The sequence below is a fragment of the Danio rerio genome, chromosome 3, assembly GCF_049306965.1.
Source record: "Danio rerio strain Tuebingen ecotype United States chromosome 3, GRCz12tu, whole genome shotgun sequence".
NCBI classification, from domain to species: Eukaryota; Metazoa; Chordata; class Actinopteri; order Cypriniformes; family Danionidae; genus Danio; species Danio rerio.
Window position 1 is genome coordinate 12,815,001 of NC_133178.1, and position 15,631 is coordinate 12,830,631.

The window sequence follows — 15,631 nt, forward strand, 5'->3', positions numbered from 1 at the left end:
CAGCCCGCGACTGCGCGAGTAGGTTATGCGCTGCGGCCCGGAGCTGGCGCGATTTGAATATATAAAACCCTCATATTTGTTAACGTTATTATATCCATGTGTGTTGATATGACAGCAAACGCATGCTGAGAAGTTCAGGGGGCGTGGTTGATTTTACATAAAGCGTTTGGTTGGAAGCTTGACTCCGCTCATTTTCGCGGCTCCTCCTCTGGCTCCATCAGACAGTCCTGCGCATGTCAAGGCTCCAATTTCAGCAGTCTTTTGCGACAGTTTGTGCCCGTCAAGCAGGCGTTTTGCCCTCAAGGCGTTCAATGGGAAAAGGGGCTGTCGCGTCGTCCATATTTTTTACAGTCATTGGTCCGGAGGTGTGTGTGTGTGTGTGTGTGTGTGTGTGTGTGTGTGTGTGTGTTTTTGTGTGTGTGTGGCAGCTAAAGTCCACGCCTACACTATCGAGCGTGTATGCACTGTGATTACTTTCTATATTGCTGATTAGCTATTGGGCATTTCACTCTCTGACTGAAGGCAGTCAACCAATCGCGACAGGCTGTCATCAGTCCAATCAGCGCAGATTAGCTTCGCGCTAAGGAGGGGTTTGGGAACAAATGAATCACTGGACGATTCATACAGGAGTCGCTGGGATAATTAGGTAAAAATAAATGCAGATTATAAGACCATGAAAGTGTTTTTTGACCTTACATGCATATTAGACTGTTGTTGGAGACCCTTACAACCAAGATATGACCCTATTTCATGTATAATATGGGCTCTTTAACACGAAAAGAGATGAGCAGCTGTAGTAGCGAAAAGTGAAAGTACCCGCCCCCATTACGTCAGCACCGGACCAGGCTGAAACCCAGTCAAGCGGTGTAATACAGAAAGTGGACCAAAGCAAATCAAACAATCGGTATTTAAAAGAGAAAAATAGAACAAATGTAAAAAAAAATTTTTATTAGAGACACGTCTGATGCTTGTATTTGCACCAACCCCAAACCCACAACTTTATGCAGTAGGTTAAATTAGGTTTAGCAGTCTCTGTGTTCAGTCTATTACTTCCATTGTATCTGTTCAGCTGAAGGAACGAAACCAACCCTGTAACGTCAGACACAGCGATATTGCAAGATGGCGGCACCCTTGCTCTAAAAGCTATAGTAAAACATATAATTTTCTGCAAAATGTTTTCACTAATAAAGCTTAATATACTTTAATTTAAGTGGAAATCATATGACTAAATAATGAAAACTTGACTGACTGCTTCACTTCCACTTTAATGCTATACATGTTGTTAAACATGCAATATGTAGAAATGACACCCAGTGTTCGAACTAGGTATTGCACTTTAAAATCAAAACTTTTTCACCTTGCCCCTTTGATGACTTTTTGCAAATGCAGTTTGCCAGGTTGATGATACTAACAGGAGCAAGCGCATCTGACTTAAGAGTCTACGTCATATCCTAGCTACAAGCATCAACACAATAAAAGGAACATTTTCCTTAATAACAGGAGTTTTTGTCCTAACTATCACTTGAAATTTTTGTTTTAGAAAATGTCTTGCAGCTGAACAATTGCTTGAACTATTACAATAATCACCTCAGATACTGGTTTTAGTTTATTCAGTGTTATGCTACAAATCTGAGTTTGAATACCACTTTACATGGCATTTATTGCCATAATGAATGTGGCAGCAGGTAGTTTACCTCAGTTTTTGAAAATAAAATAAACATAAACTATAGTTTGAACAGTGACTCAGTGCAAACCAGCAAATATCAATCACTCAGCATTTACTCTTATTAATATTAAAGGTTGAATATGTATTAATTAGATTAAAAGTCTTATCATTTCAATGGAGTGCACACTTTAAGGAGAATAACTGACTTCAGGATTGTTTTTCAGGTAAACAAATATGTTTACTTGGCATGTAAATATATGCAAACATTACAGTATTTCTATGATTTGGTTAGTCAAAAACTTTAAACTCCAATACACATTAATTTAAGCACTTGTGTTTGGAGATTTGGTTATTTCAAGACCTATTGACACCCACAGCTCTTTATGTGCATTGATAAATGTGTACATGTGGGACAAATAAGCAGCTCAGTTTTTCTCATATATTTACTTTTAATATATAAAACTTTTATCAAACATTATCATTTTATCGAGGGAAACTATATGTTCTGATAAATGTTGTCTTTTTATCACCCAGTCCTACTGGATTGCTCCACTAACGAGAGTCAATTAATTGCTGGCATAGTAAAAAATGTTTCCGAATGAATGGTAAATATCAAAGCTTTTAATTTTATTTAACTTTCTCTTTTAAAGAATAAATTCTTCTGGACAAGGGTTAAATACTGCAACTCTCTGACTCTGAGTTTAAAGTGCTTCTTTTGATTCTCACTTGTAAGTAAATATCATATTTAGGTTATAAAAAATGTAACCTGCCAAAGTTGCTAGTGGGAGTGACTGCTGAAATCCAACTGCCAAATCAAACCTTGGATATTGTTCCAACTGTGATTTTAAAAATAATAAAATCAGTAGTTAATACTTCTCATGTATTTTATTTATGTTTTGAAGGTTAAAGCTTCATAAAGAACCCCTGAAGCAAATCGCAAGCCTTCTAGAATTCTTCCATAAAGCATCTCAATGCCATTGCAACTTTGCTGATGTGGGAAACAAAAACAACCAAGACACATGCAAGGCACTGCTGGATCTTTACTCACATGTGAAGAACTATGAGACTCAAACAGGCAGGAGTTTCATTCCAGCATTACAGTCAGTTTTCCAGATTCCTGATGTCTGGATCATAGATCTCTCACAGAGAAAGACCTCTGTCCTCCTGGAAGTGCTAAAACTGCAAGCAGAGAAGAAACCAGTAGAGCTGAGAGGATGTTCAAAGGAAGAGAGTGAAGTGAAGAGTTTCCTCCAGTGTCTGCCCTACATCTCACAGCTCAGGTATTGAACTTTAGCATATACTTTTACCATTTTTAATCTGTGCATGAGGGAGATTTTTTATTATTATTTGTTGCAGTAATATCACTTTAATTTATAAATGTATATGTTTTTTCTTCTGATATTAAATAAGTCTTAAGTTGGCATACACACAGAATTGAAGTTTTTCAGATTAGGTTTTTATTAATAGTGTAATAGAGTGTAATATGTTTTGTTTAATTTAATTTGGTTTAGTAGACCATTTGTGTGAAATGTTAATTATTTGTATGTTGAATCGTCATAAATTGAGCAGTTTATTTCTTTTTGGTCAGGTTTTTCTACGAGGGTGATGAAGAAAAATTGTTCCTGATAAATCTCATAGATGCTGCAGTAAAAAATGACACAGATACAGAACCAAGTTTGTTAAATCCACTGTTATCTGTGTGCAGTTATAAAACTTTCCACTTTAAAGATAAGTGGAATGATTATAGTTTGAAACTTGATCAGTGTAATTACCTGCTGGATCTTTACTCACATGTGATGAACTATGAGACTCAAACAGGCAGGAGTTTCCCTCCAGCATTACAGTCAGTTTTCCAGACTCCTGATGTGTGGATCATAGATCTCTCAAAGAGAAAGACCTCTGTCCTCCTGGAAGTGCTAAAACTCCAAACAGAGAAGAAACCAGTAGAGCTGAGAGGATGTTCAAAGGAAGAGAGTGAAGTGAAGAGTTTCTTCCAGTGTCTGCCCTTCATCTCACAGCTCAGGTATTGAACTTTAGCATATACTTTTACCATTTTTAATCTGTGCATGAGGGAGATTTTTTATTATTATTTGTTGCAGTAATATCACTTTAATTTATAAATGTATATGTTTTTTCTTCTGATATTAAATAAGTCTTAAGTTGGCATACACACAGAATTGAAGTTTTTCAGATTAGGTTTTTATTAATAGTGTAATAGAGTGTAATTTGTTTTGTTTAGTTTAATTTGGTATAGTAGACCATTTGTGTGAAATGTTAATTATTTGTATGTTGAATCGTCACAAATTGAGCAGTTTATTTCTTTTTGGTCAGGTTTTTCTACGAGGGTGATGAAGAAAAATTGTTCCTGATAAATCTCATAGATGCTGCAGTAAAAAATTACACAGATACAGAACCAAGTTTCTTAAATCCACTGTTATCTGTGTGCAGTTATAAAACTTCAGAATTTAATAAAGAGTTGGGTGATTATTTTTTGAAACAAAAACAGGCCCATATCCTGCTTGATCTTTATCCACATGTGATGAACTATGAGACTCAAACAGGCAGGAATTTCCCTCCAGCATTACAATCAGTTTTCCAGATTCCTGATGTCTGGTATATAGATCTCTCAAAGAGAAAAAGCTCTGTCCTCCTGGAAGTGCTAAAACTCCAAACAGAGAAGAAACCAGTAGAACTGCTAGAATGTTCAGAGGAAGAGAGTGAAGTGAAGAGTTTCCTCCAGTGTCTGCCCTTCATCTCACAGCTCAGGTACTAAACTTTAACATATTCATTTACTAGATGTATTTTTTTTAACTGTATATGAGGGAGATTATCATAATTGTTTGTTGCAGTAATAGCTTCAGTTTAATGTTATTAAAATATATATTTATATTTTTTAATTTTCTGATATTTAATAAGTCTGAAGTTGGCATTAAGACACAAATGCAGTGTTTTCAAATTTATTTTTTCTTTAACTTTCACATTTACAAAAATCCTATTGTGATCAGAATGTTCAGAACGCACATCATCAACTGCTAAATGGACATATGACTGCTTATGTTAGGGCACAGGATACGCCTCAATCAGCACCATTGTTCAGTAGTCAGGGTACTGTTTATGGCACCAGCCATTTTATGTGTTTTCTCTATCATAAAATTCCAGTACACCGAAATGTTTACACCCTAAAAAACCGCGGCTTAGATACAAGTCTGATGGAACACATCACCTGATCACAGAATAACTCGCTTTATTAATGATTGTTTTTTATTATAGGCAAAGTTACTAATATTTAAACAAATGCCTCTATATGCAAAACACTCATGCACTCAAAATAGGTTCCCGCTTGTGTTAATAGCGTCTTAGTGTTAAATAAATTAAATAAATGGGACAAAATGAGCCGCATATTATTTATCTTCTGTTTATTTTTCTCTGTTCATTTCACTTTTATACACATGCAGAGCAAACAGAATGAAAAAATTGTGCTTGCTGGAAAAGTGTATTGTCTAAACGAGTGTATTAATAATAATAATAATAATCTAATCTAATAATAATAATAATAATAATAATAATAATAAACTATTTATAAATTTTTTCATTCTTAATTTTTAATATCAGCATACTGGCGGCATGAGCTGTGCTTTGACTAGCTATCTAGTTCAAAAGCGATATTGTTACCTGTTGCACTGCTTAGCCTATAGTGTGAAAAATATAATTCGCAATGCAATGAAACCCGGGTCTGCAGTTCTTTCTCTGAGAAATAAAATCGTCTTATAGCCTAGCCTAGGCCTGTACTTTTTATATTACAGGGCTAAATGTTTTTATACTGTATACTATTTGATCCCCTATCCTAAACATAGCCAACATGCACTCAGGGGTGGACTTAACCAATAAGCGAGGTAAGAAGCTGCTTAGGGCACTGGAAAATTGGGGGCCCCGACTGTTACGCACCGTCTAGGGATGGTGCACAACATGAAAGACAAGACAACAAAATGAATTCAAAGATTTATTGGGGTTTGAATTCGGGAGCTGACAAGGCCAAAATAACAAACAAAAATTCCTTTATATTAAATCTCTAACTTACCTGATCACAAATAAAAGAAAAGAAAGTACAATTCACTTCCCTAACTACCTAACACAAAAACAGAGGCAAAAAGGTTTTACAAAGAAAATGGCGTCAAACTCCTTACTATCCCAATATACACTATTTACAATCTATTTACAAAAACAGGCAACCATATTTGAAGGACAATCCAAAATCAATGTCAGCAGGCAACAAAGGTCAAACAAGCCGGTGGAACAAAGTATCATAAACAAAGCAAACACTAAAACAAACAGTACTCACAATTCTCAACGTAATCTCAGAAGTCAAACAAAGCAAACAGTACTCACAAATCTCAATATTCTCAGTCCTAACACATCCAAAAACTCTGCACTATACCACAATCAAACATTTCAACAAACACAAGCAAGTGACCAAAAACAAGATGGCTGCTAAGGAAGTGCTGTCATGGCTTTTTAAAACACTGTAGGCCAATCAGGATCGAGCAAGCTGGAAGTGGCCAATTGGATGTGTTCTAAGCAAAACAGGAACAAGAAAAAAAAAACAGATGAGACAAGACAAACATAGGATTGTAACACCGACCAATGCCTATAAAACCTATAATACACCTATACCTATAATAACCTATTATAACCTATAATAATCATGTAAATAGACTTACTAGAAAGATCAATGCAGGTGTGTTAAGACAAGTTGGAGCTAAGATCTAAAAAAAAAAAAAAAAAAAAAAAAAATATATATATATATATATATATATATATATATATATATATATATATATGCTTTTTAATATATACATTTTCAACATGCGGTTTATTTGCTAGGGCCCCATACCTGGAATTGCTTAGGGCCCTCAAATCACTAAGTCCGCCCCTGCATACATACATATATATATATATATATATATATATATATATATATATATATATATATATATATATATATATATATATATATATACACACACAGTTGAAGTCAGAATTATTAGACCCCCCCTTTCTAATAACTGATTTATTTAATATTTGCTGTGATGTAAATAATATATACTAAATTAATAATATTAAAATGAATGAATAATATTTGACTAGATATTTTCAAGACATTTCTATACAGCTTAAAGTGACATTTAAAGGCTTAACTAGGTTAATTAGGGTAACTAGGCAGGTTAGGGTAATTAGGCAAGTCATTGTATAACTGTGGTTTGTTCTGTTGACTATTGAAAAAAAATAGTAATTTTGACCTTATAAATGGTTTTATTTAAAAACTGCTTTTATTCTAGCTGAAATAAAACAAATCAGACTTTCTCTAAGGAAAAATATTATTGGACATACTGTGAAAATTTCCTAAACATCGTGTGTGTGTGTGTATATATTTTTTCAAAAGCACATTTAAATGTTTTAGCATTTTGTTTTATTACATCTCAGTCATAATGGCTAATAAAAAAATCATTTAAAATTTATTTAGCTTATGTAGACCTAAAGTATATTTATTTATTAGTTAAAACCGATGCGAGTCTCACCAACTATTCTTTTTATTCCTACTAATAATTACTTGTTAATAATTACTACATTTCCCTCTCACACATAAACTTTAATTTCATAAGTGTGTACAGTATATAATAACAAATAAGGATAGACATTTTGCATGCTTATCAGGGTAGGCTATAGCATGCAGGTACTGGATCGCCTGCAGAATGAAGAAATGTTGCATGTTGATACGCAATATCATAACCTTAGAATTATAAGGTTCTGTCTGACATTTTTGTCCAAATTGAGTTATTAACATATTCCTATTAAATGACTACGTTTTTACATCGTGGGGTGTTTTTTTATACAAGTTATTTACATTTTAAGACGTTTTTATTTAAAAAGCATATCTTACACACATACTATTTGCTATGGAATGCAAAAACTTTGAAGCTCAATATCTCAAAATCATTCAGAACGCAGATAGAATACAAGGTGACGAAATGTCCAAACACAAGCGCAATATGTCCATTTAAATCTCTTCATTTTGCTGTGATGGCTGTGCTGTGTTTGACTGGTAAAAGCTATTAGCTTGTTATACGTTTTAAAGGTGAAATTGTTACCTGTTGCACATATAACAAGTACAGTGTGAAAATATAATTCACTGAATGCAACCCCCCAGTCTGTAGTTACCTCTTTCTGTTAAAAAAAAATATATACATATATTTAATATATATATATATATATATATATATATATATATATATATATATATATATATATATATATATATATATATATATATATATAAATTATTATATTTATATATTATTCTATATATTTGTGTGTGTGTGTGTGTATATATATGTATATATATATATATATATATATATATATATATATATATATATATATATATATATATATATATATATATATATATATATATATATATATATTAAATGTTGACTGAAACTGGAATTTTATCTAGGTTTATTTTACGCTGGAGCTTTTTGATGTCTGTTTATACTGATGTTTTATTATTTGATTATCAGGTTTTACGATCGGACTAGGAGTGCAGTGCAGATTGTTTTAAAACTCATCATTGAAGCTGCAGAAATTGAGACACAGACAGGAGATAAGATGCTGAAACAGTTATCATCAGTCTGCACACACAGCTTCTTTCCTCTTAGTTGGACTGCAACATTTTTTCAGAGTGATTTCCTGCTGGATCTTTACTCACATGTGAAGAATTATGAGACTCAATCAGGCAGGAGTTTCATTCCAGCATTACAGTCAGTTTTCCAGATTCCTGATGTCTGGGTCATAGATCTCTCACAGAGAAAGACCTCTGACCTCCTGGAAGTGCTGAAACTCCAAGCAGAGAAGAAACCAGTAGAGCTGAGAGGATGTTCAAAGGAAGAGAGTGAAATGAGGGATTTTCTTCAGTGTCTGCCCTTCATCTCACAGCTCGGGTAAGACAAGCTACTAACAGCTGTTATATGTTTACTTATTTCAAGATCGCAATGAATACTTTTTCATTAATTGTTAAATCCAGTGCCATGTTAAGTAATCATTTAACTCCTACATAAACGCGTGTCAGTTTAAAGAAACATTCGATTGTCTTTTCAGCTGTTCAGAGCAGAGTTTGCTAACTCTCAGTAAACTGATCCAGTTCCAATGCACCGAAATGTTTACACCCTGAAAAGTCCCGCAATGCACCATGAAAATGATTTAGCTATAATGTACTTTTAAAAACTTTGTGAAATAAATATATGAAAATTATTAGTCAGTGCTGTTGGTTATTAATTCCTGTTTTGTGTACCATTATGAGGACATTCTTAAGTCATACTCAGACTCAACTCGGTCTGTCCCAATGTATAGTGAACCAAGCTTATTACTACCCTTACCAGTGCCTGTATTCATGTACATGACCTACTAATGAACAACCTTGAAAGCTAGGGAGCTGATTGAGCTGCAGCCATAAAGAGATGCATGGTGCTTAACATAAATCACAATTTATCAGTGTTTTCAAACTAATAGCATTTATTTTAGGTTTCAAACATTCAACTGCACACAAATGTTAGCAAAACAAACCAATTAAGAATTGCTAAATACTCGCTTCCCTATGGAGATGCCAATAATAATTATTTTTAAATATAACTAGATGATGTGCTTTAGTCATGTGAGAAACACTGTTTATGTTACTAGAACACTTACTCTATTCCTCTTCCAGTTATAGGGCCACTTACTTTCAAGTATTTAGGAAGAAAACTATGAATAAACATGATGTAAATCCAGCAGATCTGATCTCTTTTTCAGTATGGACTAAACATGGCAAGACCTATCACCAGTTATATATTAATTATTATGGTAATTATAAAGCAGTTTAAAAGTTGAAATGTGCGGTCTTACATATATTTAAGAATCGGAATATCAGATATTTTACATTATATTTAGAATGGTTGTCAATATTTGCAGGAAAGGGGGAAAAGAAATTACAGTATTTAAATAATTGGGGCTGCAGTGTCAGGTGATTAATTTGAATGATCGCCATGGGAACTTTAAAGAGATGCATCACAATAAAAAAACTCAGGGGGTCAGCAGGAGACTAGAACTTATGTGTTAAAGTTAATAAAGTACAATCTGTTTTGTTTCATTTGATTAAGGTAGGTCTAACTTTGTGTAAGTCTCAATTAAGTGCATGTTGAGTTGTAACAAATTAAGTAGTTTATTTCTTTTTGATCAGGTTTTGGGACACTCATGAAGAAGGAAAAATATTCCTGATGAATTTCATTCGTGCTGCAGTAGAACATGACACGGATAAAGAAGCAATTTTCTTAAATCTGCTGTCATCTGTGTGCAGTTATAAAACATTATCTTTTAGCCTCCTCTTTCTTGGTTTACCGGACTATATAGACGTAAGCTGATTTTATATTGATCAAATTCTATCCCCATCACAGAAAAAAAAATTCTAAAAATATAGTTCAAAATGTTTAATCACTTTGGTTTATGGAGATAACTGTCAAAATTTAGTACCCTGCTACATGTGTCCTAAATATCTGCACATGGGTATAATAATAAATCTGGCCAATTAAAAAGCATAATTCAAGATTATTAAAAAAATTATATAGCCTATATTTATTTATTAAAACCATCTTGGCTTTGGTGATGTGAAATAGGTTGGAACAGCTGTGTCACTTCCATTTAAAATTCTGAATATCAAACATGTTTAATATGATTGGGGAGACATCAATTTGTGTTTCAGGAGATCGCAAGGTGCAATATTCTATCTGTAAATGGCTCACATTACCAGATAATCTGCTCCAAGATGGGGAATTGGTTAAAGTCCGAGAGGACTGGAGGATTCTCAGGAGGTGAAATTAGGGCATAAATCAGGCTAAAACTCCTGTAGTCTTCGCCCGGCTTTAACCACATACTTCTCATTCAATATCAATTTGCTGAATGTAGATCTAAGCAGGAGATTTTGTCAATAAATGAAGGTTTTGTTTTCACAGTAAGTAATTAATTTGATCTTTATTTCTTCTTATACACATTTTCAACTGTGTACAAAAATGTGGACTGAAACTGGAATTTTATCTAGGTTTTTTTTACGCTGGAGCTTTTTGATGTCTGTTTATACTGATGTTTCATTATTTGATTATCAGGTTTGACTATTGGACTAGGAGTGCAGTGCAGACTGTTTTAAAACTCTTCATTGAAGCTGCAGAGATTGAGACACAGACAGGAGAGAAGATGCTGAAACTGTTATCATCAGTCTGCACATACAACTATTTTCCTTATAGATGGACTGACAGAATTAAACAGAGTGATTTCCTGCTGGATCTTTACTCACATGTGAAGAATTATGAGACTCAAACAGGCAGGAGTTTCATTCCAGCATTACAGTCAGTTTTCCAGATTCCTGATGTCTGGATCATAGATCTCTCACAGAGAAAGACCTCTGACCTCCTGGAAGTGCTGAAACTCCAAGCAGAGAAGAAACCAGTAGAGCTGGGAGGATGTTCAGAGGAAGAGAGTGAAATGAGGGATTTTCTTCAGTGTCTGCCCTACATCTCACAGCTCGGGTAAGACAAGCTACAAACAGCTGTTATATGTTTACTTATTTCAAGATCGCAATGAATACTTTTTCATTAATTGTTAAATCCAGTGCCATGTTAAGTAATCATTTAACTCCTACATAAACGCGTGTCAGTTTAAAGAAACATTCGATTGTCTATTCAGCTGTTCAGAGCAGAGTTTGCTAACTCTCAGTAAACTGATCCAGTTCCAATGCACCGAAATGTTTACACCCTGAAAAGTCCCGCAATGCACCATGAAAATGATTTAGCTATAATGTACTTTTAAAAACTTTGTGAAATAAATATATGAAAATTATTAGTCAGTGCTGTTGGTTATTAATTCCTGTTTTGTGTACCATTATGAGGACATTCTTAAGTCATACTCAGACTCAACTCGGTCTGTCCCAATGTATAGTGAAGCAAGCTTATTACTACCCTTACCAGTGCCTGTATTCATGTACATGACCTACTAATGAACAACCTTGAAAGCTAGGGAGCTGATTGAGCTGCAGCCATAAAGAGATGCATGGTGCTTAACATAAATCACAATTTATCAGTGTTTTCAAACTAATAGCATTTATTTTAGGTTTCAAACATTCAACTGCACACAAATGTTAGCAAAACAAACCATTTAAGAATTGCTAAATACTCGCTTCCCTATGGAGATGCCAATAATAATTATTTTTAAATATAACTAGATGATGTGCTTTAGTCATGTGAGAAACACTGTTTATGTTACTAGAACACTTACTCTATTCCTCTTCCAGTTATAGGGCCACTTACTTTCAAGTATTTAGGAAGAAAACTATGAATAAACATGATGTAAATCCAGCAGATCTGATCTCTTTTTCAGTATGGACTAAACATGGCAAGACCTATCACCAGTTATATATTAATTATTATGGTAATTATAAAGCAGTTTAAAAGTTGAAATGTGCGGTCTTACATATATTTAAGAATCGGAATATCAGATATTTTACATTATATTTAGAATGGTTGTCAATATTTGCAGGAAAGGGGGAAAAGAAATTACAGTATTTAAATAATTGGGGCTGCAGTGTCAGGTGATTAATTTGAATGATCGCCATGGGAACTTTAAAGAGATGCATCACAATAAAAAAACTCAGGGGGTCAGCAGGAGACTAGAACTTATGTGTTAAAGTTAATAAAGTACAATCTGTTTTGTTTCATTTGATTAAGGTAGGTCTAACTTTGTGTAAATCTCAATTAAGTGCATGTTGAGTTGTAACAAATTAAGTAGTTTATTTCTTTTTGATCAGGTTTTGGGACACTCATGAAGAAGGAAAAATATTCCTGATGAATTTCATTCGTGCTGCAGTAGAACATGACACGGATAAAGAAGCAATTTTCTTAAATCTGCTGTCATCTGTGTGCAGTTATAAAACATTATCTTTTAGCCTCCTCTTTCTTGGTTTACCGGACTATATAGACGTAAGCTGATTTTATATTGATCAAATTCTATCCCCATCACAGAAAAAAAAATTCTAAAAATATAGTTCAAAATGTTTAATCACTTTGGTTTATGGAGATAACTGTCAATATTTAGTACCCTGCTACATGTGTCCTAAATATCTGCACATGGGTATAATAATAAATCTGGCCAATTAAAAAGCATAATTCAAGATTATTAAAAAAATTATATAGCCTATATTTATTTATTAAAACCATCTTGGCTTTGGTGATGTGAAATAGGTTGGAACAGCTGTGTCACTTCCATTTAAAATTCTGAATATCAAACATGTTTAATATGATTGGGGAGACATCAATTTGTGTTTCAGGAGATCGCAAGGTGCAATATTCTATCTGTAAATGGCTCACATTACCAGATAATCTGCTCCAAGATGGGGAATTGGTTAAAGTCCGAGAGGACTGGAGGATTCTCAGGAGGTGAAATTAGGGCATAAATCAGGCTAAAACTCCTGTAGTCTTCGCCCGGCTTTAACCACATACTTCTCATTCAATATCAATTTGCTGAATGTAGATCTAAGCAGGAGATTTTGTCAATAAATGAAGGTTTTGTTTTCACAGTAAGTAATTAATTTGATCTTTGTTTCTTCTTATACACATTTTCAACTGTGTACAAAAATGTGGACTGAAACTGGAATTTTATCTAGGTTTTTTTACGCTGGAGCTTTTTGATGTCTGTTTATACTGATGTTTCATTATTTGATTATCAGGTTTCAATTTTGGAGTAGTAAAGTGCAGACTGTTTTAAAACTCTTCATTGAAGCTGCAGAGATTGAGACACAGACAGGAGAGAAGATGCTGAAACATTTATCATCAGTCTGCACATACAACTTTTTTCCTGATACATGGACTGAAGAAATTAAACAGAGTGATTTCCTGCTGGATCTTTACTCACATGTGAAGAATTATGAGACTCAAACAGGCAGGAGTTTCATTCCAGCATTACAGTCAGTTTTCCAGACTCCTGATGTGTGGACCATAGATCTCTCACAGAGAAAGACCTCTGTCCTCCTGGAAGTGCTGAAACTCCAAGCAGAGAAGAAACCAGTAAAGCTGAGAAGATGTTCAGAAGAAGAGAGTGAAATGAGGGGTTTTCTTCAGTGTCTGCCCTACATCTCACAGCTCAGGTAAGACAAGCTACAAACAGCTGTTATATGTTTACTTATTTCAAGATCGCAATGAATACTTTTTCATTAATTGTTAAATCCAGTGCCATGTTAAGTAATCATTTAACTCCTACATAAACGCGTGTCAGTTTAAAGAAACATTCGATTGTCTATTCAGCTGTTCAGAGCAGAGTTTGCTAACTCTCAGTAAACTGATCCAGTTCCAATGCACCGAAATGTTTACACCCTGAAAAGTCCCGCAATGCACCATGAAAATGATTTAGCTATAATGTACTTTTAAAAACTTTGTGAAATAAATATATGAAAATTATTAGTCAGTGCTGTTGGTTATTAATTCCTGTTTTGTGTACCATTATGAGGACATTCTTAAGTCATACTCAGACTCAACTCGGTCTGTCCCAATGTATAGTGAAGCAAGCTTATTACTACCCTTACCAGTGCCTGTATTCATGTACATGACCTACTAATGAACAACCTTGAAAGCTAGGGAGCTGATTGAGCTGCAGCCATAAAGAGATGCATGGTGCTTAACATAAATCACAATTTATCAGTGTTTTCAAACTAATAGCATTTATTTTAGGTTTCAAACATTCAACTGCACACAAATGTTAGCAAAACAAACCATTTAAGAATTGCTAAATACTCGCTTCCCTATGGAGATGCCAATAATAATTATTTTTAAATATAACTAGATGATGTGCTTTAGTCATGTGAGAAACACTGTTTATGTTACTAGAACACTTACTCTATTCCTCTTCCAGTTATAGGGCCACTTACTTTCAAGTATTTAGGAAGAAAACTATGAATAAACATGATGTAAATCCAGCAGATCTGATCTCTTTTTCAGTATGGACTAAACATGGCAAGACCTATCACCAGTTATATATTAATTATTATGGTAATTATAAAGCAGTTTAAAAGTTGAAATGTGCGGTCTTACATATATTTAAGAATCGGAATATCAGATATTTTACATTATATTTAGAATGGTTGTCAATATTTGCAGGAAAGGGGGAAAAGAAATTACAGTATTTAAATAATTGGGGCTGCAGTGTCAGGTGATTAATTTGAATGATCGCCATGGGAACTTTAAAGAGATGCATCACAATAAAAAAACTCAGGGGGTCAGCAGGAGACTAGAACTTATGTGTTAAAGTTAATAAAGTACAATCTGTTTTGTTTCATTTGATTAAGGTAGGTCTAACTTTGTGTAAATCTCAATTAAGTGCATGTTGAGTTGTAACAAATTAAGTAGTTTATTTCTTTTTGATCAGGTTTTGGGACACTCATGAAGAAGGAAAAATATTCCTGATGAATTTCATTCGTGCTGCAGTAGAACATGACACGGATAAAGAAGCAATTTTCTTAAATCTGCTGTCATCTGTGTGCAGTTATAAAACATTATCTTTTAGCCTCCTCTTTCTTGGTTTACCGGACTATATAGACGTAAGCTGATTTTATATTGATCAAATTCTATCCCCATCACAGAAAAAAAAATTCTAAAAATATAGTTCAAAATGTTTAATCACTTTGGTTTATGGAGATAACTGTCAATATTTAGTACCCTGCTACATGTGTCCTAAATATCTGCACATGGGTATAATAATAAATCTGGCCAATTAAAAAGCATAATTCAAGATTATTAAAAAAATTATATAGCCTATATTTATTTATTAAAACCATCTTGGCTTTGGTGATGTGAAATAGGTTGGAACAGCTGTGTCACTTCCATTTAAAATTCTGAA

The 15,631-nt window shown here is 33.8% G+C and overlaps 1 protein-coding gene across 24 annotated transcripts in view; it reads left to right on the top strand.

The window, feature by feature from the left end:
* Positions 1-15,631, top strand: part of si:ch211-108d22.2 — a 32,680-nt gene that overhangs the window by 11,334 nt on the left and 5,715 nt on the right. For 6 of the 24 annotated variants that reach the window (XM_068218762.1, XM_009299238.4, XM_009299237.4 and 3 more), the window contains 6 exons: positions 2,569-2,946; positions 3,255-3,689; positions 3,998-4,432; positions 8,245-8,664; positions 10,858-11,277; positions 13,470-13,886. In XM_068218762.1, coding sequence (XP_068074863.1) covers positions 2,569-2,946; positions 3,255-3,689; positions 3,998-4,432; positions 8,245-8,664; positions 10,858-11,277; positions 13,470-13,886 — 2,505 coding nt within the window. Of the gene's footprint in view, positions 1-2,568; positions 2,947-3,254; positions 3,690-3,997; positions 4,433-8,244; positions 8,665-8,821; positions 9,026-9,938; positions 10,111-10,457; positions 10,707-10,857; positions 11,278-12,551; positions 12,867-13,070; positions 13,319-13,469; positions 13,887-15,160; positions 15,476-15,631 lie in introns of those variants that run through there. The other 18 variants (XM_073944202.1, XM_073944201.1, XM_073944206.1 and 15 more) reach the window with 15 other exon arrangements.